We start from the raw sequence: 26,648 nt of genomic DNA, 5'->3' as shown, positions 1-26,648 counted from the left end.
GATACGGACTTTCAGAAAGTAGTAATTATTTATCCAATTGAGTGTTACAAAGTTCCCTACTCTCTTGGGCTATGTTGGTAAGCCTATAGCATACATGCCAGAGAGGGGCTGCTCTTTTTCCTCTCTTCACAGTACCTAAGGATGTATTTCACTTCACCTGTCCCTCTGCCCAGCAGCCCAAGGGTAACACTTCTTCCCTCCTCAGTCTGGGGTAAGGGGATGGTTCACATGTGGCATGAGGGTGATGTTTGGGCACTCAGTCTCTAAAAGGTTCACCATCACTGCTCTAGGGGCTCATAATCAAGGGAGACAAGAATAACAAATTAAGATAAGAACCATAACTTTTACAACAATGCATTTGTCTCTAAGTTTTATAGGAGGGGGGTTGCTAGGCAAAGACCATGGTGGATTGAATTGGTCTGGAAAGGTTTCCTGGAGAAGGAAGACTTTGAAGTAAATGAATAAGCCTTGAATAAAGCTAAAACAGGAAGATCAGCCCTTCCAATTACAGCAATCCCCTGATATGATCAGTAGCATAGGAGGCAATCTAGAAGAATCAGAAGAGCTCTGCATCCAAAATGAGAGGACTTGAATTCAAACTTAACACTTTAGTATAATCCAACAACCATTAAGGATGCCAGAGATATAAGAACAATAGTTCCCTCTCCTCAAGTTTGGAGGAGAAATGGTTCTGGGGAGATATATATATGTGTGTATATAGATGCCATATTACCTCAGGCAAATCACTTCCCTTTACTGCTCTTATTTTCTTACTCTGTAAAGTGAGGGAATCTCAGATATAAAGCTGGAAGGGACTATAGAAGTCATTTAGAAATATCTGATCATTTTACAAAGGAGGAAACTTATAGGTAACGGGCAAGACTTCCTTGATTCACTACTTTGGGTCTCAAGGAAGGATGTGGTTTTCTATTTGCTTAGGAGAGCCAGCATCCCTCTATAAATATATGTTTGTATATGTACATGTGGTCTTCCTCCCAACAAAATGTAAGCTTCTTGAAAAAAAAAAAAAACTTAAGTGAGTGATTGGTCCAAATTCAAATAGATAGTAAAGGTCAGGGGTAGAATTTGAATCCAGGTCTTCTGACTAAAGAGCTACTTTCCTTAGAATTTCCATAAATGGCCATTTCTAAAGTGTCTTCAAAGCCTAAATCCAAGACAATCTCTCCTAAGCCCAGAAAACACTGAATCAATTGCATTTGTGATCCAGTTATACAAAACACAGAATCTCAGAGTGGGAGGAGATTTCAGAGGCACTCTAGTCCAATCTATACCTGAACAGGAATCCCTTCTGTGACGTCCCTGACAAGGGTCATCCTTTGCTTAAACACCTTCATGATACAGAATTTACTGACTATCTCAGTCATTTTGGGGCAGATCCCATTGTTAGGAAGTTTTTCCTTATTGAGCCACCAGGGGGCTCTGTGGCACAGTGAATTGTCCTTTTCCAGGGAGGAGATCCCAGCATCCCCTCATTCTCCTGAGCAATAGTGGGCACCAAGAAGAACGACAGCCAGTTTATTAAGGAGTTACCTCCCTCTGCCCTCAGCTCCTGCTGTCCATTTAGCGAAGGGCTTGGGCCATGTGGGTATATCTAGTTAAAATCTTGGCTCAAGCCCCTCCCATCTGGGAAAACTGCCCTCCATCCTGGATCTGTCATATTTCAGTGAAACTTTTAATTATGTGACTATGGCATAAAGGAATCAAGCACACAAATGGGACTTACCAGTCATCACTGGTAACCCAAGGGAAAAAAACGATTAAATTTAAAACACATTAAAAAAAACACATGGGGGCAGCTAGGTGGCTGAGTGGATAGAGAGCCAGGCTGAGAGACGAGGGGTCCTGGGTTCAAATTGATCTCAGATACTACCTATCTCGGTAGCCTTGTACAAGTTACTTAACTCTCTTTGCTTAGCTTTTACCATTCTTCTGCCTTAGAATCAACATTGATTCTAGGATGGAAAATAAGGATTTTTTAAAAATGTCACCCAGGTTAAATGCCTCTAGCTCTTCCCAGACCTAGACAGCCTTTTATCAGTCTATAGGAACACTCCAAACACAAGAATTCCCAGGCACCATTCAGGTACATAGATTTCCCATCAGCCAATTCCAACTAGAGTTTTTAAATATGTTCCAATTTGGTTCTACTCACAGTTTCAGTAGAGACAATGCTAATCAATTAAGGGAATCGATGCTATATTAGCTCCTCAAGGGAAGCCACTAGGAATCTGAATTCAATCACTGATCCTTCTTCCAGATGATTTGTCCCATTGGTTGCTCCATTCTGGTGGCATATTCAGACTCTCTTGTCTTATATCTGTCCCACAAAACTGCTTCTGTCCAAAGAAATGGGTTTTTCAATAGAAAAAGGGCCTCAGGGCCAAAGTAGCCCTTTTCTCCATCTCAGGGGTCATTTTACCTCATTTTTATTTGTCTCCCAGGTCCATCTTTCTGTCATTTCTATCCCCTTATCTTTTAGTTTCTTTTTGTAGCAAATTTTTATGGTTAGAGCTAATGTTTGAAACACAGAGCCCATGGTTTTTCAGATGGGACAAAGATATAACTCACACTATAATTACATCAAGGTAAACTTAACAATCCTGCAATTTCTACCCATTGCTTCTTCTTTTTTTTTTAAACCCTGATTTTCCATTTTAGAATCAAAATATGTATTGGTTCTAAGGCAAAAGAGTGTAAATGCTAAGCAATAGGGGTTAAGTGATTTGCCCATGGCCACACAGCTAGGAAGTGTCTGAGGTCAGATTTGAACACAGGACCTCGCATCTCTAGGTCTGGCTCTCAATCCATTGAGCCACTTCTATGCCTCCTCATCCATTGTTTCTAATTCTGTCCTCTAAGGCCAAAGAGAACAAGATGAATTCCTCTTTTGTATGACAGTCCTTCAAATATTTGTTGAAAGAGATCATATTATCCTTAGTTTTTCTCTCCTCCTGGCTAAGGATTCCTGAAATACTTCCTTCAACTACTCCTTCTATGACATCAGTTCTAGTTCCCTAATCACTCTAGTTCCCATGTTGCTCTAGTCTAGCTTGAGGCATTTCTTGGTTCTTGTTCAGTCATTTTTCAGTCATAGCCACCTTTTAGTGACCTCATTTGGGGTTTTCTTGGCAAAGATACTGAGTGGTTTGCTATTTCCTTTTCTAGATCATCTGACAAATGAGGAAACTGAGGCAAACAGGGTTAAGTGACCTACCCAAGGTGATACAGCTAGTAAATGTCTGAGCTATTTTAAGCTCAGGAAGATGAATCCAGGCTGAGTGTTCTTTCTATTGGGGCTCCTAACTGCCCTTCATGAGGCATCTAGAAGGGTACATGTTACTTCAGTAGTGATCTGACTGAGACAAAGTATAAAGGTCACCTCCCTCATGCTGGACACTATGCATCTCAACCCTAGGCTAATTTTTTAAGGGGAAGGGGTAGGTCCCCATCATACTGTTAATTGAACTTTTGCTAATCTAATGGATGGTTATTATTACTATGGCCTCATCCTCCCCCATGGGATCCTGGCCCCTGCCCAACAAAAGGTCCAATGGTCAAATAGTTTCTCTTAGTTCCCACCCTGTCCCCAAAGTTAAAGGGGAGAAGGGGGCAGGAAGCACACAGCAGGGCAAGGCAGAAAGCAATTAGAGTCACTGATACCATGACCGGGTAGAGCTTTCTAATCTGTTTCTGCAGCCAGCCAGGATGCGCCCATGAGCTCAACAAAACAGATCGCTGAAAATTAGATCAAGTTTAACTGTGGATTTTCTGAATAGGATGTACCAGCCTTCAAAGCCCAGATCAGGTGCCATCACCTCCATGAAGCCTTCTCTATTTTCCCCTAGCTAAAAGACATCAAATGAGATAATATTTATAAAAGCACTTAGAGAAGTGCCAGGTACATAGTAAGTGCTTAATAAATGCCTATTATCTCTCTTCCTTCCCATCCCCCAGTACTCCCAGAGTATTTTTTTAAACTTTCATTTCATTTCATTTCTTTACTTTTTTATCTTTTTTTTTTCATTTTCTTTCATTATGTTTTTTATCTTTGCTCCCTGATAGGATCATAGCTCTATAGGTACAGAACTAAAAGGGACCTTAGATATCATCCAGGGCCAGGCTTCTGAACCTGAGACCTATGAATTTTTCTTTTTAATTTTATAACTATGTTTTATTATCATTATTTCTTTTGAAATTCTATGTATTTTTTTTAGGAAATTTAAAATATTCTTCTGAAAAAGTCCCCAGGACCATAGGCTTCACCATACTGTCGAAGGGGTCCAGGACACAAAATCTAGTCTGACCCCTTAAGTTAAATGACTTGCCTAAAGTCTCAGCTGGTACTTGCCAGAGGTGAAATTCAAAAATACTCAAATTAATAACAACTTGCTCCATGTGACCATGGGCAAGTCATTTAACCCCCCATTGCCTAGCCTTTACCACTCCTCTTCCTTCAAACCAATACACAATATTGATTCTAAGACAGAAGGTAAGGGTTTAAAAAATAAAATAAAATATTTTCCCAAGGTCACACAGCTGGTACTTGTCAGAGATGAAATTTCAAATAAGGGTCTGCTGAATTCAGAGTTTCACATTCTATCCTCTGGGCCACCCTATTCTGTCTGTCTCTGTCTCTGTCTCTCTGTCTTTCTGTCTCTCTGTCTCTTTCTCTGTCTCTGTCTCTGTCTCTGTCTCTGTCTCTGTCTCTCTCTCTCTCTCTCTCTCTCTCTCTCTCTCTCTCTCTCTCTCTGTCTCTCTCTCTCTCTTTCTCTGTCTCTCTCTCTTTAAACCCTTACTTTTTGTCTTAGAATCAATACTAAGTATTGGTTCCAAGGCAGAAGAGTGGTAAAGGGTAGGCAATGGGGGTTAAATGGCTTTCCCAGGGTCACATAGCAAGAAAGTGTCTAAGACCAGATTTGAACCCAAGAGCTCTTGTCTCTTGGCCTAGCTCTCTATCCACTGAGCCATCTCACTGCCCCATCCTTTTCTCTTTTATATAATTTTTTTCCTGTATACAACATATGCACCAATTGGGTTATAAGCTCCTTGAGACCAAGGATTGTGTTATTCTAATTTTAATAGCTCTGATTAATTGGAAATATTTCCTTATATGAAGCTGAAATTCACCTCCTAGAAATTTGCTCCCATTCTCCTAGTTCTATACTCTAGAGCCATGGTGGTGAGCCTATGGCACACATGCCAGAGAAGGCACACAGAACCCTGTTTGTTACTAGAAAGCCAGAGGGACTCAGGGAAGAGCTGCTCCCCTCCTCCTCTCCATGTGCCCAAGGACATTTTTTCACATCACCCACCCCTCTGCCCAGCAACCCAATGGGAGGATGTCCTCCCTCCCTGTCTGTAATAAGGGGGGGGGGCGGGTTAGGTCCAGCCCTCAGACTCTACTCTACTCTAGAGCCAAGTAGACTAAGTCTATTTTCTCTCCTATATAACAATCCTTTAAGTCAATTTACTAAATCCAAGTTGAATGCCCATTGTCTGCTCAGATCCACAGTGGCCTCTTTTTGTTGGATGAGAGATGGGAAATTTAGGTCTCATCACTCAAAGCATGTGTTCCCCAAGCCTTTGGTATAAATGTGCCTTTTCATTAGTGGTATGCTAGCTATTTATTTTATGACTCCAGATCCAATTTGCATATTCTAATTAAAAAGCTCTATTGACTCTACATCTTTAATAAGAATAATCAGTCAACCTGACACATTTCCTGTTTCAAGAATCAGTGTCCATATTTTATCTGTCCATCCTTTCCTTGGAAGGATAGGGTTTTTGTGGATGAGAATGGGGAGGGAGAGAAGGGAGTGTTGGGGATGGAGATGGGAAGGTGATGGGTTCCAAAAAAGCATGTGGATTTCTCTCTGGGTGAAGAAATTGAGAGAAGAGAGAAAAAACACTGTGGAAGATGAGATCAGGGAAAGAAAGTGACATGCGAGCTGGGTTTTGAATAATGAAAAATAATCATTATAAAGATGTCATAGGATAAGGAGTTAGAAGAAATCATCTAGTACAAACTCCTACTTTTAAGCAAAAAAAAAGGGAAACGGAGGCCCTGAAAAGATAAGTGACTTGGCCAAGGTCACAGCTAGTTAAGCAGCAGAGTCAAAAATTTCAAACTTGTCAGGTTTTCTGGCTAAGTCAAGACTGTTTTTTAACTCTATCAAGCAGAGGAGAGTGGAGTAGAAAGAAAGCAGAAAAGAAAGGAAGTTTTCAGGCATAGAGGATGCCCTGAATGAAGGTTCACTGATGAGAAAATACAGGATGTGCTTGCTTTGTGTAGAGGGATAGAAGGTCCTCTCCCCATCCATTTTAAGTATCCTCAATTTTCCCCCGTAGATCACATCAAGTGTGAACAGGAAAAATGCCAGGTATGTTCTCAAAGGACCCGAGGCCGGCAAAGGCAAACTCTTTAGAGTCAATGAACACACTGGAGACGTGTATGCTTTTGAGAGGCTGGACCGGGAGAAGAAATCCGAATATTACCTCACAGCGTATATTGTGGACAAAGATACCAACCAGAACCTGGAGCCACCTTCCAACTTCACCATCAAAGTTCATGACGTGAACGATAATGTCCCTGAATTTGCGCAGAGACTTTTCAATGGCTCAGTTCCAGAGATGTCAGCTGTTGGTACGTACCAGGGAGACGGCACTCAGCTACCGTTCCAACAAAAATTGGACATTTCTTGCCCTGTGAAGTCCCTGCCCTGCCAGGCCTGGCCTGGATATCACCAGCCATCTGGGCCCTTCAGCTGTAGCCCAGTAAGAATGGAGCCAAGGCTGGGGTTTTTACCCCCCATAGGACAATCTTCTTACACGGGAAACTTTCTGTCACCCTCCCAGACTGAGTCCTACCCTGGAACAGATGAGCCCTAATTCTGAGCATAGGCTAACCTCTGATCCTGGCCACAGACCAAGCCCCTGACTGAGCCCTAATCCTAGCATGACCATGAAGCCCTAACTATAGCCAGACAGAGCCTCAACCCTGGCCAAAGACCGAGAAGTCGTCCTTAACAGTAGACCTAGGAGATCTGGAGAGGACAAGGGATTTGCTCCAAATCCAATGAGATCCCGTGCTTAGAAGCACTAGGAATTACAACAGGTTAGGCTTGTGACCTAGTCGAAAGGATGTTGAGACGCCCAAGTTCTTCATCACCCCCTCCGTGACAAGTTTTATATAGCAAGTGATGAATAAAACTAGGAAATCCATTTTTTAAATTCTGATTATGAAATATGAATGGCTTGTGTGGATGGCCTCAGCTAGAGAAAACTCTCTAACAATGAGTTGGAATTTGGGGTCTCGGTAAGTATAATTATCAGCATGAGACCGATCGAAATGATTCTAATCTGTTGGCTGGTTTTCTCTGTAGGAACTTCAGTCACCAGAGTCACAGCAGTGGATGCAGATGATCCCACCGTATTAGGACATGCCTCGGTTACCTACAATATCATTCGAGGCAGAGAGTATTTCACCATCGACGGTTCCGGTTTGTATGACTAGTGACTCCCCTTCTCTCCCATGACTCCAATGCCTAAGATGACATCTGTGAGCCCAGTTAGAACTTCCAGATGACCATAAAGTAGTCATGTTTTGGTGGTGGTGGTGGGTTTTTTTTTTTTTACAAGCAAGCATGAGGTAATTCATTCAACTGCAAGTATTCAAAAGCACATATTAAGGGGACAACTAGATGACTCAGTGGATTAAAAGCCAGACCCAGAAATGGAAGGTCCTCGATTTCAAATGTGGTCTCAGATACTTCATAGCTACATGACCTTGGACAAATCACTTAACTTCCGTTGCCTGGCCTTTACCACTCTTCTTTCTGCCTTGGAACCAATACACAGTATTGATTCTAAGATGGAAAGTAAGGTTGGTTTGTTTTTTAAAGCATATATTAAGTGCCCATCATATACCAGGCAGCTAGGTGGCACCGTGGGTAGTGTGTCGAGTCTGGAGTCAGGAAGACTAATCTTCCTGATTCCAAGTCTAGTCTCAGACACTTAGTAGCTGTGTCAACCGGAACAAGTCACTTTACCGTATTGGCCTCAGTTCCCTCAATTGTAAAATGAGCTGGAGAAGGCAATGGCAAAATACTCTAGCATCTTTGCCAAGAAAACCCCAAATGGGATCAAAAGAAGTTGGGCATGGCTGAACAACTTATACCAGGCACAGTAATAGGAGTTGGAGATACAAGGAAAGCAAACAAAATTAAATAGCCTCTGCCCTCAAGGTCTGACTTCATCAGGGTTCCTCCCTAAATAAGTCTCCTTAGAACAGTGAAGGGCAACCTTTTGAGCTTGGTGTGCCAAAATTCGCCAAAAAACCAAGCATAGCTCGGATGGTGTGTCACTTCGAGAAAAAAAACATAATTTCATGATATTTATAGTTTAAATAACAAAAATGTATAATTGTAACATATAACTGTATTTAATAAGCCAAAAACTAATTATTTAACTTACCTGCTTAGTGACAGTTGTTTTGGCCTACAGACTTCTGACCCAGAGTGTCTACACTACACTATAGCAAATGTTTCATCCTCGGCATGTAGCCCAATACTTCTCTATATGCGGCTGTGTGTCATTGAAAATGGCTATGTGTGTCAGCATGTCATAGGTTTGCCATCAGGGCCTTAGTAGAAGATAACACACTAATTCCACCAATACTGGAACTACCCAAGACTCTACTCTGGGTCTGAGTGCTAAGAGTCTCTTACTCAGAGACTTAGGGCACATTCTTTGGAACCTCTTCAGAGGTGACATTGTGTTTTGTCCTTGAATGTCTCTTACAGCCAGAAAGATTCATTACCTAAAGACCAATTGAACCATCTGTTAAGGCTTGGAGGGGCTGGACTCTAGTGTGACAGTAGAGAAAATGTCCACAATCCTAGAATATTAGGGCTATATGAGTCCTTGGAAATGTTCTAGGTGCCAACGTGGATAAAAGCACAGATCCATGGAGTGTGGTAGTTCAAGGTAGCAGAAAGAGCTCCTGATGTTTTGTATGCTAAGATGGGAAGAACATACTTTGGGCCAAAGCCAAGGAGAGATAGAATCAGCCTTCAGACCCAGATTACAAGCCATAATTAATCCAAAGAACAGCCTATATATGGTTTGAACAATGACAGCATTTTTAGGGCTTAAATGAATTCTCTCCTGGAAGATAACTTCCAAGCCATGTTTAAGTGGCTAAGTAAGTTTGTTCTGTTACTTAAACAATCTGTCCCATTATGGGAGTCACCTCTATTGCCTTTACAGAAAGGTTGTCATAATAGCGCTGTCTTTTGCCCTTTTTTTGTATTTCTAATACTTGGCACCCAGTAGTTACTTAATAAATGTTTTTTAATTAAGTAACTGACTGCCTGGCAAGTTCTCCCAAGCGTGATGGAATGCTAGAACTAGAAGGGACCTTAAAATGTAGATTGAAACAAGAAACATCGAATACAGGATCTGGAAGAGACCCACCTTAGTCTATGGGATGGAAGAACTTGGAACATGCAAGGTTGCTATACAAAGAGACTTTGGGACATAAAACGTCAGAGCTGAAAGGGACTTGGGAAACTTTAGAGATTTTAGTCTGTTCTCATCACTTTATAAAGGAGGAAGAAAGGCCTGCAGAAAGAAACTGTTTGCCCAAAGCGTCACAGCAAGACAAAGAGAACTTGGAAAATATCAATCATTTTGGGAAACCCCAAGAGGTTTAAAGTCAGTCAACAAACATTTAGCAAGCTCTTATTTTGGGCTAGTCTTTGTGCTAAGTATTGGGAATACTTATGCAAATATAAGGAAAGACAGTTCCTGCCCTAAAGGAGCTTATATTTTAAAAGGAGAAGAAAAAACATTGAAAGAAGCTGGAAAGGGGGGAATGAGAAAGAGGGATGTGGGTAATGGAGTAGGAAGTAGTTAACCAATGTCTTAAAGAGGTATTTTGAAATTAAAATGAATGGGGTTGCAAGGAGCCAAGACAGCTAGATGGCTCAGTGGATAAAACATCAGACATAGAATCAGGAGGACTTGGATTCCAATCTGACCAAATACTTCCTAGCTGTGTGACCCTGGCCAAGTCACTTAACCCAATTGCCTAGCCCTTACCACTCATCAGCCTTAGAAATGAGACTTAATATTGATTCTAAGAGAGAAGGAAAGAGTTGCTGTTTTTAATTTTAAAGGAATGGAAGTCACTGCCTAACTCACATTCTTCCTACATCTTTTTTCCCTCCTTCTTTTTCACCCTGTCCAGGCACCATCTTCACAGCTGTACATAACCTGGATCGAGAAAAACAGTCAAAGTATGAGATTGTGGTGGAAGCCAAAGATGGTCCAGGACTCCATGGGGAGTCCAGCACAGCCACAGTAATCATCACTTTGAGCGACATCAATGACAATTTCCCAATCTTCACTGAAAGTGAGTTGATATTTGGAGAAACTAGGCTGGGGCAAGGGGTAGGTCACATAGTACGCAGGAGCCTAAGGCGAAGGATTTAACCGAGGCTAAGAAGATTTTATCCAATCTAGTTTTTTAGTTCTCAGAAATCATCTCTATTCTGAGCCCTAATAAGCTCCCATCTCCCCTTCAGGCTAGTTCTCTCCTGACTAGAGAGAGAAGATGAGTTGTCTTGTCTATTTTCCAAGCTCTCCTTCCAGACTCCACTTCCCTTCTGGAAGATTTGGGTCCTACCTGCAGCCCTTGACAAAACCCTCAAATGAGCTCTAACCTTAACCTTGGGTCAAATCCTGATCCAATCCACAGGCTAAGCCCAAGTCCAGCCATAATAAATTACCGCCCCAACACTCTAGTAAATGAATATTATTGGTCCTTTTGGAACCTAGACAAGAGAATGTAGATAAATTAGTATTTCCAGGGGCTGTTTCATCTCTGGGTTTGTAATCCTAATGCCTAGCGCAGTGCCTAAAACACAGTAAGCACTCAATAAAAATGTTTGTCGATTGATTGATGGCTATCTAGTATCTCTACAAGCACTTATTCAATAGCTACTCTGTGCCAAGCACTGTGGTAAGTTCTAGGTATACAAAGACAAAAATGAAATAATGCCAGCCCTCAAGGAGTTTCTTTTCTTAGTCAGAAGATGTGAGGTATACGAAGGATGATACAGTGGGCTAATTAGGATGCTGGTGCCATTGTCCATAAAACTCTTATTAATAAGGAAAACAAGCCAAGACATGAGAGATGCATAAATTTTGTCCAGTACTTTATGGTGCAAGGAAACAAAGCTGGGGAACCTGTAAACAGGGATTATTTGTACCATTAAAGCTATGTGACTTTGTTGTCTGGGACATAATTCACCCAGATTCCCTGCAAAGTAATGGTCTATCTAATTAATGTAAATTAAGAGGCATAGCTCATTAACCAAACTCTCCCTAATGTTTCTTTTGTGGAGCAGCAAATTACAAATTTGTGGTTCCTGAAGATATCCGAGTGGGAAGCTCCCTGGGGTCCCTGACAGTCGAAGACCCTGATGAGCCTCAGAACCGAATGACTAAGTACAGCATCGTCCAGGGAGAATACAGGGACACCTTCATCATTGTGCTTGACGCTTCCAGGAACGAAGGCATCATCAAACCCATGAAGGTACACAGAACATATGGAGGTGATGCACAGATGGGACTCTGGGCAAGTCAGCCTTAGTTTCCTCATTTGTAAATAGAGGAAATAATAATAGAACCTGCTTCCCAGGTTTGTTGTGATGCTAAAACAAGATCATGTTTGTAATGCACTACATGAATTCTATCTATTATTATTAGAGAGATGACATTCCTTCCAACAATGAAATTCTCTGGTTTAGGGGGGGTTTTTTTGGATGTATTCAGAAATGACCCCATCAACTCCAAAGACCAAGACTCAATTATTTATGTCTGAGGCTGAGCAGAGGAGGGGGCTAGTTTGTATACTTTGGTAATCCTGACCCCAAATCCCATAAATCTACCCACTCTGCTGGAGGTCCATCAATCCACCAGTCTTCAATCAATAACCAGTGTTGTAGGCCATAACAGAGAAGTCTGAGACCTCTTCTATACCCCCAGGAAGGGCAGACACTAGTTGAGAAGACAGGTTGAACACACATGCCAAGAATGCTCTTCATTGCCCATTTAAGTGTGGCCAGATTCTATCCTTCCAACTTCCTGCCTTACAAAACAAAAAGGAGAATAGGAGCTCGGTTTTCTGAGAGAGCAATGTCTGGACTTCAGTGGCCTAGAAAGGCTTCCTTCAAGAGGTAGGATGTGGCCAGACATGGAAGGATAGGTATGATTCGTGGAACATAAGTAATTATAACCAAACCAGAGTGGAGGAGTGGGATCCTACTGTTTCATGTAAGTAATTCTGTGTTGACCTGGCCTTTAAGTCTATATCTAAACCAACCAATGAGAATTTGGATGGGTTTCACCTACAAAATAATGATAATAACATAGTGCCCGAGAACTTATGATTCTTTCCTCCCAGAGATAGGCAGAACAGAGATTACTAACTCTATTTTTACAGATGAGAAAACAGAGCCAGAAAAAAAAAAGCAACTTTCCCCCTGGCTACCATACAGGACTCCCTCCCAACTCCAAATTTATGGCTCTTTCCGAGTGTTCCCTTCTCTTTCCTAGCCCCTGGACTATGAGCATATCAAAGAATATAGCTTCAGCATCGAGGCTACAGACCCAACAATCAACCTCCGGTACCTGAATAACGCTCCCCCAAAGAACTTAGCCCTTGTTCACATCAATGTCACGGATGTAGATGAACCACCAGTCTTCTCACAACCTTTCTACCACTTCAAAATGTCGGAAAACGAAAGGGTGAACTCAGTTGGCTCAGTGTTGGCCAAGGACCCCGATGCAGCTCAACGGAACATTGGGTAAGAGGGAACTGGCTTCTGCGGCTTTGGGGGATGTGAAAATCCAGTCCATTGCATGCCTCTCTCCAAAAGATACACAGTGTCAGAGATGGAAGGGACCTTTAGTGAATAGATCTGCAAAACATCTCTTAAGGAGTGTTTTTGTGTCAGGCACTATGCCAGGGGCTAGAAAATACAAAGACTAAAGTAATACAGTCCCTTCTCTCGAGGAGCTTGCCTTCCACCAAGGAGATACAATATATACCCAGAGAAGTAAATGCAAGATATATGCAAAATAAATACACAGTGATGGGGACAGGTGGAGGAGGGACACTAATGACTAGAGGAATCAAGAAAGGTCTCTTGAAGGAAGGAAGGCTTGTGCTGAGACTTGAGGAGATCAAGGGGCTCCAAAGAGGTGGAAGGGAGGAAGGAGAGCATTCCTGGGCATGGAACACAACTTGTGCAAAGTCACGGGGGCAGGAAATAGCAAGGAGGCCAGCTTGGATATAATATAAAGTATATGAGGGATATAATAATGTATAAGCCTAGAAAGATAGGCTGAAAGTCAGGTGATGAAGGACTTAAAATGTCAAACATAAGTATAAAATATAGAACATTAGAATTGAAGGGGGACCGAGAGGTCATCGAGTCCAACCCCTTCATTTTACAGATGAGGAAACTAAGGCCCAAGACATCAATGGCAGAACTGGGGTTCAAATCAAGATCCAATTCCAAGTCTAATGCTCCTGCCTTTAATCCATTTTTCCTCTCTCTCCCACTTTATGACATCTTAACCCTCATCTCCCAGAGAACTCAGACTCCCTTCTGGTTTCCCATAACCCCACACATTCAGATAGATTCTATATTGCCAAGTTTCTGCCTATATCCCAACCCTTCTGGAATGAAATAATAATAATAACTCACACTCAGGGGTATGCTGGATCCAGAGTCATAAGGAGATTGTTAAATTTTCAACATGAGCACTTACCACCTCAAAAATCTGCAAACTCTACAAATCAGGGCTTGGTTTATTACTTTGTTGATAGCCTAAACTTAAAGCTGTTAATAATGCAGATTAAGCTTTAAAGTGTGTAGTTCATACTTTTTCTCCCCCAGGGGACATTTATTAAACATTTACCAGCATACTCCACTTCACACTTCTACCTAAAGTTTTAAGTGTTTTCCTCAGAATAACTTTGTGAATTAAATAGTATAAGTATTATTTATTCCCATTTCACAGAGTAGTAAACTGAGGCCAAAACAAGTCACCTTCTGGAAGTAGATCGTGCCCATGGTAAAACAACTAGTAAATCACTTAAAAAGAGAAGTGAGGCTAAGAATGCAGGAAAGACATGTTCAAGGTCACAAAGAGTTAGTACCATAATGGCTTGTGACCCACAGCCCAGAGTTCTTTCTAATACACTATCCTTCCCCCTTAGCCAGAATAATTATAGTCCCCACACAAGAGAACATAATCTTAAATGCCATTAAAATCCAAGGCCAACCTGGTTTGGCCCTACTCAATTAGTAGCAATGTGGGAAAGTCATTTACCTTCCTTTGGCCTCAGTTTCTTCATCTACAAGGCAGCAAACCCAATGAACACACATAGTGCATATCAGAAAGAGATTCCAGATGTTTCTTCTCCCCTGATGTAGATACTCCATCCGGAAGACCAGTGACAGAGGACAGTTTTTCAGAATCACCAAGCAAGGTTACATTTCCAATGTGAAGGAATTGGACCGAGAAATCTACCCTTGGTATAACCTGACTATTGAAGCCAAAGAGCTGAACGCTCATGGTGAGCTGCCAATGGGGAGGTCCCCCCTCAAGGTGCCCTCCTTCTTCTCTGTTTACCTCTTTCTGACAAAGCCTGGGAGGGAAAAGGCAACAGAAACTGATGAAGATAGAGACAAGCAAGATGGTTCAGATAAGCAACCAATAAGTATTTGGTTTTGCTCATTGTTGTGTGGTAATGATGTTGGACTTGGCGTTGAAAGACCTGGATTCAAGTCCCAAATGCAGGGCTTTTAATGACTTTGGACAAACAATTTTATCTCCATTAACCCCAGTTTCAGATGAGGTGTAAGAAATGAGGCAACTGAGACCTAGCAAGAAAAATTAACTTGCCCAAGGTCACAAAGCTGAGGCTAGAGACCAGGCTAGAGAACCCAAGTTTCCCAAACCGAAACTTTCCACTATTTTACCCCTTTTTGCCTTGGTGATGACAGAAGAAGGGATGAGACCTGTGGTCTTGTGTAAATTAATCTCATATCTTTGGGGGCTCTTCACTAAACAAGAAACCCTATCATGATGCCAACCCAAAGCTTTGGCATTCCCTAGGTCTGTCTTTATTGAGTCATATAGTCACAAATATCAAAGAAGACATAATCATTCTTGGAGGTATGAATTAGGAATAATATCATCATTTCCTATTCCCAGGGAACCCCACTGGCCTAGAATCCATTGTACAAGTTCACATTGAGATCCTGGATGTGAATGACAACGCTCCAGAGATTCCGCACCCCAACGATGCCAAAGTGTGCGAGAATGCCGCCCCTGGAATAGTGAGTGCCCTAGAAATCGTGTTTCTCTAGCCACAGTAATGCTGGGGAGCCACAGTAATGCTGGGGAGTCTTGGGAGGAGGGTAAATTCTCAGCTGAGTATGTTTACACTCAACTCAAGAAGTAGGATCATGTTACATAAGATTTAAATGAGAGGGACATCTGAGACCATCTCTTCTAACTCCTTCAGTCCACAGATGAGCACAGCGATGCCCAAAGGAGGTAAATGACCTAACCAAAGTCACATAGTTGGCAGCAGAATATGGATCAAATCCAGGTCTTGCCCCAATTTCAATCCATTGTTCTTTATAGGATTTGGTTTTCTTATCTATATCTAACATACTGCTAGAATGATTAACTTGTTTTAAGTTTAGGATATAACAGAGTGCCCCTTAAGGTCTACACAGCTCCTTCCTCTTCAATTTAAAGGCATTTATTTTAGATGCAAAATTATAAGTTCAATCGTAGTTACCTTACACCCCTAGGGATTAAGAAAATTCCTAACATTTAGGGAGAAGTTGAGTTCTCTGCCTAATTTCACATTTTCTCTATCTCTAGTTAACCCCTGGCATCTTTGTGGTCGAGGCAAGCTTCCATTTACCAGAAACATTTGAGTAATGAAACATGAGATTATACTATAGGATTATTTTATATTATAAACATGAGATTATATTATAGTTTATATAAACAGATTGTCATCACAAGGGAATTTGGGGAAAAGAGTAAGCCTTTTATTACAGCTTCCTCAATCTGAGTCTTCTGCTCCAAGAAGTCTGTAGAATGAATGAGTCTCTTTAACATCTCCCTTCTCTTTGGCTTTGCTCCTGGAGGGTGTGCTGGAATGTCATATTCATTCCAGCCTATCAGTCTCATATGAAATGAGAGAGTTAGACTAGATCTATGTTGAGGAACCTATGGCACACGTGCCAGAGGAGGCTACTCCCCTCCCACTCTCCACTCCTCCAGAGTGCTCCAGAGGCCATTCCTCACTTCCCCCACCCCTCTGCCCAGCAGCCCAATTGGAGCACTTCCTACCTCCCCTGTCTTACCCCAGGGTAAGGCTAGGGTTGTGGGGGCTCACATGCAGCATGAGGGTACAGTTGGGGCACTTGGTCTCTAAAAGGTTCGCATCACTGGACTAGATGATCTCTGAAGTCCTTCCCAGGTCTGATATTCTATGTCCTAAGGTCCTTTCCAGTTCCAACACTGATGTTCCAGCTTCAACATTCTATCTTCTGTGTTCTAAAATTCTAAGTTTTGAGAACCTTTCCAGCTCTAAATTCGATGTTCTAAGATTTCTTCCAGAGGCTATGCCTCAGAAGAACTGAGCCACTCAACTTGACATTCTTGGGGACCCCTGAATCCTCATTTTCACCCTGACCACTTAATTTATCCCTGCTGCCACTATCCTATCTTCACCTTTTCCCACTTCTACCTCACACGTTTTCTACTCATTTCTGTGAGAATTATAGTCAGATTTTCTCTACCATTGCCTCTGGAAAGAGGCAACTTTGTTGGTTCATCCAACATCTTTGAGACTTCAAAGATCAAAATTCCTTTCCCTGACCATGACTGAAGCTTCTCTTTGTGCTGTCTCCCCAATAGAATGTAAGCCCCTTGAGGGCAGAAACTATCTCATTTTTATATTTATATCTCCAACACTTAGTAAAGTACCAGGCACATAGTAAATGCTTAGCAAATGTTTTTCATTCATTCATTCAAGAATGAGTTGAGTGGAATGTTCTAAGATCCCTTCCAACGCTGACATTCCATGAACTAAAGTGAATGAATAGTAGATAACTCCCATGTCTACACATCCAAGACATGTGGCATTCTTAGCAGATGATAGTAATCCTAAAGTTCAGAAGAGATAGTTCCTGGTTGTTTTCAACCATTATTTGCTTTTGAGACTTATTTATTTCAAGGCTGTCTAGAATTACTTCAAAGAACTACCAGGCTCAGGTACAAAATTGACATTTATTAAAAAGGCTTTAAGAGACCTGAAAACTCCCCAGGGTCAATGTTACTATACTCTCCACTATAAATTGCTCAACCCTGCAGACAGAATGTGAGTGGTGACTGGATTCTTTGCAAAGTTCCTCTAAGGGCATAGAGATCCACAAAACTTTATGGGTAATGGTTAAAGAGACTCATTTAGCAAAGTAGATTAGAACCTCTTCCTTCAACTTGCCTACACAGATCCAGGAAATGCTTTGTCTGCCTAGGTGACCTAATCTTAAATGCAAATTTATGTGCAATGGGATTCTGGATAAAGTAGAAGACTTTCTCTAAAGATAAGATTCTCCAGGTAGAGGTTTCCTCAAGTCTTTGAAGAGCTACTGGAACATTATTATTGGCATCCACACATAGACCCCAAGAACTGTCCTCTTCCCTCAAGAAAATCACTTTCCTGGGGGCAGCTAGGTAGCTCAGTGGACTGAGAGCCAGGCCTAGAGATGGGCGGTCCTGGGTTCAAATTTGGCTTGAGACACTGGTGATGTGACTCTGGGCAAGTCATTTAACCCCATTGCCTAGCCCTTACCACTCTTCTGCATTGGAACCAATACACAATGGTTCTAAGATGGAAAGTAGGATTTTTGTTTTTGTTTTTGTTTTTCTAAAAGGAAAAAAATCACTTTCCTCTAAATGGGATTTGTAATCCTAACATTTAATTAGATGGTTTACTTGTTCCTAAGCATGAGTTCCCAGGTACCTGGTGCCATTTGGATGTGGCAATTCTAGCCTAAAAACAGGTTGTGTCCATAGATTCTTCATTTCCCACTACTAAGAAACAATGCTTCTACATCCAGTTCACTACCAGGACCAACTCACCGTTTACCTCTTTTTAACCATCACAGTTAGTCTCAAGGATCTTGGCCATTGACAAGGATATAACACCGCCAGACGTGAAGTTCAAATACTCCCTGATTAAAGAGGACAGCAATTTCACCCTGACAGAAAATCGAGGTATTGTACCTCTACAGGAATTCTTATTATGATGATACATATGATAATGTGCACTTCTATGACACCCCCAAGTTTATGAATAATTTCTCATCCCTTCCAAAAATTCCATCTGCTCTTTCTTTTTTTTATTGGAGTCTTTTTTATTCAGATATTTTATTTTCCCAATTACATGTAATAACAATTTTCAACATACATTTTCCAAATTTATGATCCAAAATTGTCTCCCTCCCTTCATCCCCCTTCCTGGAGATGGTAAGCAATTTGAACTGGGTTATACATGTATCATCTTGAAAGTGTTTCCATATTGGTCATTGTTATAAAAGAATAATCATATAAAACCAAAACCCCAGAATAAAAGTGTAAATAAACTAATGTGAAAATGGTATGCTTTGACTTGCATCTGACTCCAACAGTTCTTTCTCTGGAGTTGGATAGCATTCTTTGGCATAAGTCCTTCAGAATTGACTTGGATTATTGTATTGCTGAGAGTAGCTAAGTCTTTCACAGTACAATATTGCTGTTGCTGTATACAATGTTCTCCCGGTTCTGCTTACTTCACTCTGCATCAGTTCATGTCTGCTCTATTTTTCTGACTAGTGTTTCTACCTCAACTCTCTCTATGTTCCACTCAGCAGTCAAAATTATTTTCCTAAAGCACAGGTATAATTTTGCCACCCTCCCATTCAAGAAATTCCAGTGGCACCCTGTTATCTCTGGGACCATATATAAAATCCTACCCCTTTCCTACCTTTCCAGTCTTCCTACATCTTACTCTTCTTCATGCATTCTGCAATCTGATGGCACTGTCCTTGGTACAGGATGGCCCATTTCTCAGTTCTGGGAATTTTCACTGTCTCTCATTCCTGGAATTCTCTCTTCTCTCTCTCTACCTCTTAGTTTCCTAGCTTTCTTCCTGTCCCAATTAAAGTTCTACCTTTTCCAAGAAACCTTTTTCTGATCTTCCTTGAAGCTAGTGTATTCTCTCTATAGATTATTTCCAGTTTTCTCATATTGAGCCTATTTACACATAATTGTTTGCATGTTGCCCCTCCCTTTTGACAGTGAGCTCCTTAAGACCAGGGACTATCTTTTGCCTCTTTTTGGATCCCCAGCACTTAGCAAAGTGCCTGACATATAGTAGGTATTTAAATATATGTTGACTTGACCTAAAGGGCACATAGGTGGTACAGTGGATAGAACACCAGGCCTGGAGCTGGGAAGATGAATTCCAATCTGGCCTCAGGTACTAGTTGTGTGACCATGACAAGACAGTTTAACCCCTGTTGTCCTCAGTTCCCTTATTTGTCAAATGAGCAGGAGAAGGAAATGACAACCACTCTAGTATCTCTGCCAAGAAAACCTTAAAGGAGGTTACAAAAAAAAAAAAAACAGATGTGCCTGAAACAACTGAGCAGCAATAAAACTACCACCTACTACCTGAATAACCCTAGACAAATAAATTAAATTCTCCAGGCCTTGGTTTTTCTCCCCTATAAAATAAAGGAGTTGGACAAGATGACTGCAAAGTTCTCTTGGAACCCTGTCTATGATGGCATGATACAAGCACCAGAATTCCAGGATATTAGCAGTTCTGTTAGGTCCAGTGACCTTACCCAGACATACTTTCCTTTTCAGACAATTCAGCCAACATCACAGTGAAATACGGCCAGTTTGATCGGGAAAGAGCCAAGGTTCACTACCTTCCCGTGGTTGTTGCCGACAATGGGAGACCCAGCCTTACAGGCACCACCACTCTCACCATCACAGTCTGCAAATGCAATGACCGTGGGGAGCCCACGTTCTGTGAGGAGCCAGAAATGCAGGTTGGAGTGAGCATCCAGGCACTCGTAGCAATCTTTCTGTGTATCCTCACCATTGTCGGTAAGTATGGGAGTCTTAACTTTGTAGAGTAGGGCCTTATTTGGGGCAGAAAGTGGGGAAAGGAAGGATTCTGGATAACCAAGAAGAAGTACATGGTGTGATTTTTAAAGCCTTGGCATGAAGATCAAGACACCCACATTCTTGATATGGATCTTCCAAGTAATTTATTTTGTGACCTTTCATAATTTATTTCCTATCCCTGGGCCTCGGTTTTCTCATATTTAAAATGAGACAGTCAAATTAGATGATCTCTAAAGTCCATTTCACATGTAACATTCTTCATTCTCTGTGGTACAAGGGGCCCAGTCCAGTGTTTTTTCCAACTTACCACGAAGAAGCAAAGGTTAATTATACCCATTTTGCAGAGAAAACTAAGGACTGGGAGCATGAAGAAATTTGCTCAAAGTCATATAGTTTAGGGCTACTAAATGGAACAGTGGACAGAGAGCCAGGCCTGAAATTGGGAGAACCTGGGTTCAAATCTAGCCTTAAACACTTCCAAGCTGTGTGACCTAAGGCAAGGCACTTAAACCTTTTTGCCTAGTCCTTACTCCTCTATCCTAGAGTTGTTACTAGGACAGAAAGTAAAGACTTTTTTATTATTTTATTTTATTTTATTTTAAACCCTTAACTTCTGTGCATTGATTTATAGGTGGAAGAGTGGCAAGGGTAGGCAATGGGGGTCAAGTGACTTGCCCAGGGTCACACAGCTGGGAAGTGTCTGAGGTCAGATTTGAACCTAGGACCTCCCATCTCTAGGCCTGGCTCTCAATCCACTGAGCTACCCAGCTGCCCCCAAGACTTTTTTTTTAAGTCATATAAATTAAAAATGGTAAAAGAAAGATTGAAACTAAATCATCGAACTCCCAACAATGAAACAAAATTCAAAATACAAGCTCTGGACATTTTTCCTGTCTGTCCTTCATGCCTAGAACTCTCTCCATCCTTATCTCTGCCTCCTGGCTTCCTTCAAATCCCAGCTAAAGGGGACAGCTGGGTAGCTCCGTGGATTGAGAGCCAGGCCTAGAGATGGGAGGTCCTAGGTTCAAATCTGGCCTCAGACATTTCCCAGCTGTGTGACCCTGGGCAAGTCACTTGACCCCCATTGCCCACCCTTACCACTCTTCCACCTAGGAGCCAATACACAGAAGCTAAGGGTTTAAAAAAATAAATAACAAATCCCAACTAAAATCCCACCTTCTACAGGAAGCCTTTCCTAATCCCTCTTAAACCTGTTGCCTTCTCTGATAATTATTTCCTATTCATCCTGTGTATACCTTGCTTTACCCAGCTCTTTGCTTGTTGCCTCCCCCATTAGACCGAGCTCTGAGAGTAGGGACGATGGTTTACCTATCATTGTATCCCATGACAGTGTCAAAGACTTTGGTAGCAAGAACTTTTTTCCCTGGGTCTTCAGTAGCTGAAGAAGTGGCTCCCAGTCTGCATCTTTACAAGGGTTTCTTCCCAGAATGATGGCCAAGGGCAGTGGATTATTGCTATTCCCAAGGCTCCTCATTCCAGGGTCCTGGATTGTCTCCACTGAGGTCTGAGGGGAGATGTTGGTTAATCTAGTGGTTTGACTAGTCCTCAACTCTCTTCAGACTGGCAAAGAAGCCCAACTGAGCCAGGTGCCATCATATAATAGAAGGAACAGAGGGTTAAGGATGTAGGAAATATTGGTTCTAGAGTAGACGCTGCCACTGACTTGCTGTGAGATTCCTGATGAGTTGCTTCCTCGGGTCTCAGTTTCTTTTTCTGTAAAATGAAGAGATTGACCTAACAGGTCTCTAAGTTTGCCTCTAGCTCTAAGACTCTTTGCAAACCTTAAAACTCTTTATAGATGCTAACTAGGATTATTATTATCAGAGCTGGCAGGAGCCTGAAAACACGAAACGTAGAATGTTAGAATTAGAAGGACCCTTAGAACATGGGTCATAGAATGTCAAAACACTCTTTGTTCACACAATCAAAAGAACCTTCCAGTTCGGACATTGTATGCTTCTGACACAACTGATGTAATTACGAGCATGCACTACCATTAGATTGTAACCTCCTTGAGGCCAGAACTGTCTTTTGCCTCTTTTTGTAAGCCACAGTGCCTGGCACATAGTAGGTACTTTATAAATATTGATTGGTTGCCTGGTTATGTACTCTGGAAGAAGTGACATAAATATGTTGTCCTTACAGTGATCACGGTGCTGATCGTCCTTCGCCGGAGGCTGAGGAAGCAGGACAGAGCCCAAGGCAAGAACGTAGCAGAAATCCATGAGCAGCTGGTCACCTACGACGAGGAAGGTGGTGGGGAGATGGACACCAACAGCTATGACGTCTCTGTGCTCAACTCAGCCCGCAAGAGCAGTGGCAAGCCCCCGGGAGGGAAGCCACCCAGACCCGCCTTAGATACACGGCCGTCTCTCTACGCTCAGATCCAGAAACCTCCCAGGCCAGCTCAGCCTCAGGCAGTAACCGGAGAGATGGCCGTCATGATCGAGGTGAAGAAGGACGAGGCGGACCATGATGGCGGTGGGCCCCCGTATGACACGCTCCACATCTATGGCTACGAAGGCGCCGAGTCCATCGCCGAGTCACTCAGCAGCCTCGTCACAGACTCCTCAGACTCAGACATTGACTATGATTTCTTGAATGACTGGGGACCCCGGTTCAAGATGTTAGCTGAGCTCTATGGCACTGAGCCTAGCCAGGAATTAATATATTAAAGTCACCACTGACCGGGGGGGCCGTGAGGGACAGGGGCTGTCAGAGGCCAGTCCAGTCACAATTGGCACAGAACTCCGAGTTCTCACACTAGGGATCAACAAAACCCTTTTCATTTGGATCCTGGAAATCAGCCCCTTGTAAGGAAAAGATGCCCAAGGTCACCTGAAACTATAAGGATAGACATAGCCAGTTTTGAATGTCTTGAACATGATAGATAACTCAATAATGGTTTGTGGAATTCACTTGAGTTTGGAAGATGAAGAAAAACAACCGAGTGTAATCACATACCACATCCCACATTTATCCACACCTCTGGAGAGGCACTGGGGTGTACCAGAAAAAATCCTGGATTTGGACCCAAGTTCAAATTCTGCCTCTGCTATTCACTACTTGTAAATGTGAAAAAGTCAGTTCCCTCTTTTGTAAGATGAAGCGAATGGGCCAGATGATCTCTAAGGTCCCTTCCAGCTCTGAATCCTGGGATTATGTGAAAAGCCTGGCCATCCTGACAGTGAAGGCACCACTGTCCACCTGATGGCAGATACCATGTAAGATGACAAATTTCCCACTTCTCCATGGTTTGCTGTGCAACAAACAAAGCAAGGGCTAACGGCTCCATCCCATGCAGAGATTTAGGAGAGAAGTCTCAGGGGAAACCATACTGACTGTATTTGCTTTGCTTCAAATTAGCACAAAGCTTTGCTAACAAACCTCCATATATCACTCTTACTTCCTCTGAACCTGAGATACAAGAAGGACGTTCCTCTTACACCACATTCAGTTCCTTAAATCTGCTAACGCCAGGCATTGTCTTCAGACTTTGGAGGCTGAAGCGGTTTAAATTCTCAGGTGTTTCCTTAAGAAATAGCATCTTTCTGGCCTCAGACACTTCCTAGCTGTGTGACCCTGGGCAAGTCACCTAACCTCCTTTGCCTAGCTAGCCCTTACTGCTCTTCTGTCTTGGAACCAATACACAGTGTTGATTCTAAGATGGAAGGTAAGAGTTTTAAAAAAAAATAAAAACAAAAATAAAAAAAAGAATAGCATCTTTGGGATCAGTCTGGTTTGGGTGCCTCAACCACAGAGGAATGAATTTGATGACTTGTAGTTTCTAGATGGGATCTAATGAGCTGGCTGGAATCTCTCTCTCTCTCTCTCTCTCTCTCTCTCTCTCTCTCTCTCTCTCTCTCTCTCTGTCTCTGTCTCTCTCTCTCTCTTTCTCTGTCTCTCTCTCTCTGTGTCTCTGTCTCTCTCTGATGCACACACTCTTCTCTCAACAATGGAAATGGAAGTGTGTTCCCTTTGTTTCTTTTATATCCTCTTCTCAATACATAGATACATTCTTTGCTCTTAGAAATAGAAACCCATCAATGAAGTATGTACTCATCTTTATTCCCGTAGATCTTCTCCCCAACACTACAAAACATCTCAGAGTTGGGAGAGATCTCAGAGGTCATATAATCCAGTCCCATATCTGACTAAGAATCTCTTCTCCAACCTCCCAGAAAAGTGATCAGATGGCCTTTGCTTGAAGACCCTCCCCCAGGAAAGGAAAATCGGCTCTCTCCCAAACGAATTTCATTCCTCTTTTTGGCCAGCTCTGATGGTTAGGAAGTTTTTCTTATACAAAAGTAAAATCTGGTCCCTGCAACTTTCACCTAATTGTAATTCTGCCTAATTTCTCCTCTTTCTGCCCTCTGAGTCCACAGACACAAAATCTTATCCGTTACCATGGGTGCCCTTTGGACACTTGCAAAAAAACTAGCTTGGATTTTCCCTAAGGAAATAAAGAGAACTTTCTTAAGTTTTCTTTCCAGCAGACTGACCATGCCCCAGTACCTTTACCCAATCCCTGTAAGGCATGGTTTCTAAGCACCTCATCAACACTGATTACCCTCCCCTAGCGCCATGCCTCAGACAGGCCACAATGGTCTGATAGTGCTCTGACCAAGACAGAAGACGGTGGAATAGTTGCCTCCATTGTTCTGAATTAATTACTCTTGTATTAATGTAGCACTGTGCTTGTATTAGGCAGCTTTAGCTGTTGGGGCTGCCATGTCATGCGGTTGACTTATATTTGACTTGAAGTTGACTAGAACCCACCAACATCATCCCATTCCCGGGACAAAGTCAGGCTCAGCTCCTAACACCACCCTACAAAACTTACTTGAAGCATCCACTGAACCCGTCTCCCAATGCCACATTTTAGTCCACAGACCAAATGGGCCGTATGACTAAAGGCCTTCAGGGAAATTGTTCCTTGAGTTTTGAAATAGAGATGAATTTTTCCTCCCAGATGAGATGTTAGAAATGGGAAATGGCCCACCACAGAATAGGGTTCCAGGACTGCATTGTGTCTATCTCCTAATTTACAGCCTTCGATATTTAAAGGATCTAGGGGCAGCAAGGTGCTACAGCAAATAGAATACCCAGGCTGGAGTTAAGGGGGGGGGGGGCCTTGGTTCAAATCTGGCTTCAGATACTTCTTTGCTGTGTGACCCTGGGCAAGTCACTTAACCCTGATAGCCTAACCCTTGTTTTTCAGTCTTAAAGTGTTACTAAGACAGAAAATAAGGATTTTAAAAAGGATATTTGAAGACTCTATGATTTTGTTCTCATTGGTACTCCCCCCGAAAATGCCAATTGCCACCCCCTAATAATTAATGCCAAGTCTATGGCTGAAAAGTTCATGAACCTGTGCCCAAACTGATGAGGCACCTCTCCGAATTTAGCTAGTCTGGTCCTTGGACGATAGTGACACCATCACATGGCCCATACTTTCTGCTTATAAAAAGCACATATTCTGCTGGCTTAACCTTGGTGATTCGGGGACACTTGAAAATTAGAGCGAAGAACTGGAAGAGAACTGCATAGAGGTTGAATCTTGAAATGCTCTCTCAATAGGAGCCACCAGCATGCGTCCTTTTCCTTAAGAACATCCCCAGATAAAATTAAACTTAATTCTCCCTGAAGACCCAAGGGACCCAACTTTGCTGCCTCAACCTCCTATATGAGACCTTCACCCCTACTACCACCACCACTTGGTTTCTCCTTTGGAATGGAGAGAGACCTGAAAAGGTCTTCCTTTCCTCTTCTTTATCTCTTTATCTCCATATCCTCTTCTTTATCTATCTTTATCTTTATATCAGTGGGCCATTCTCCTCATGAAGATCCAGTAAAGGAAACTTTCCCAGACCTGACTCATATCCCATCAAGAGCCACCTACAAGAATCCAAAAATGAAACATTCTTTGACAAATAGGTATCAAAAATTCACTGTCTACACAGCTAAAAGAAGTGCAGTGATCGTTCTGGCAGTGTAGACTGTTTCTAATCCATACAGCAATGCCTTGAGCCTGTTTGGGGTGCTTTCATTCTGTGACAAATGTAGATAACACGGAAACATTTCCCTAATCCCTACCTAGTTGGGTTTCTTTTCTACATAAAAGTATTTTACTAATAATACTGACAGGCAAATATATATAAATATATATGTATAGTTCAAAATATTGGTTCACACTTAATTACGTGCTAGTCAAGTTAACTTAATAGTAATTCAGATTATGTTAGTTGGGTAAAGTTTCTTAAAACCTTTCTCTCTCTCTCTCTCTCTCTCTCTCTCTGCCCCCCCCCCTTTTCAGCATA

General features: G+C 42.1%; 1 protein-coding gene across 1 annotated transcript in view; it reads left to right on the top strand.

The window, feature by feature from the left end:
• The window catches only part of CDH5 (cadherin 5), a 49,940-nt gene extending 25,988 nt beyond the window's left edge, over positions 1-23,952 (top strand). The window contains exons 3-12 of the mRNA XM_044663236.1: positions 6,370-6,664; positions 7,404-7,520; positions 10,271-10,435; positions 11,433-11,620; positions 12,643-12,893; positions 14,532-14,674; positions 15,316-15,440; positions 18,297-18,405; positions 20,041-20,286; positions 22,474-23,952. Of these exons, the coding sequence (XP_044519171.1) occupies positions 6,370-6,664; positions 7,404-7,520; positions 10,271-10,435; positions 11,433-11,620; positions 12,643-12,893; positions 14,532-14,674; positions 15,316-15,440; positions 18,297-18,405; positions 20,041-20,286; positions 22,474-23,003 (2,169 nt within the window). The 3' untranslated portion in view covers positions 23,004-23,952. The remainder of the gene's footprint in view (positions 1-6,369; positions 6,665-7,403; positions 7,521-10,270; positions 10,436-11,432; positions 11,621-12,642; positions 12,894-14,531; positions 14,675-15,315; positions 15,441-18,296; positions 18,406-20,040; positions 20,287-22,473) is intronic.
• Positions 23,953-26,648: the final 2,696 nt, after the last annotated feature.

This window comes from Gracilinanus agilis, chromosome 2 (genome assembly GCF_016433145.1).
Source record: "Gracilinanus agilis isolate LMUSP501 chromosome 2, AgileGrace, whole genome shotgun sequence".
NCBI lineage: Eukaryota > Metazoa > Chordata > Mammalia > Didelphimorphia > Didelphidae > Gracilinanus > Gracilinanus agilis.
The sequence above is the reverse complement of the archived record's forward strand: the minus strand, read 5'-3'. Positions and strand labels throughout refer to the sequence as shown.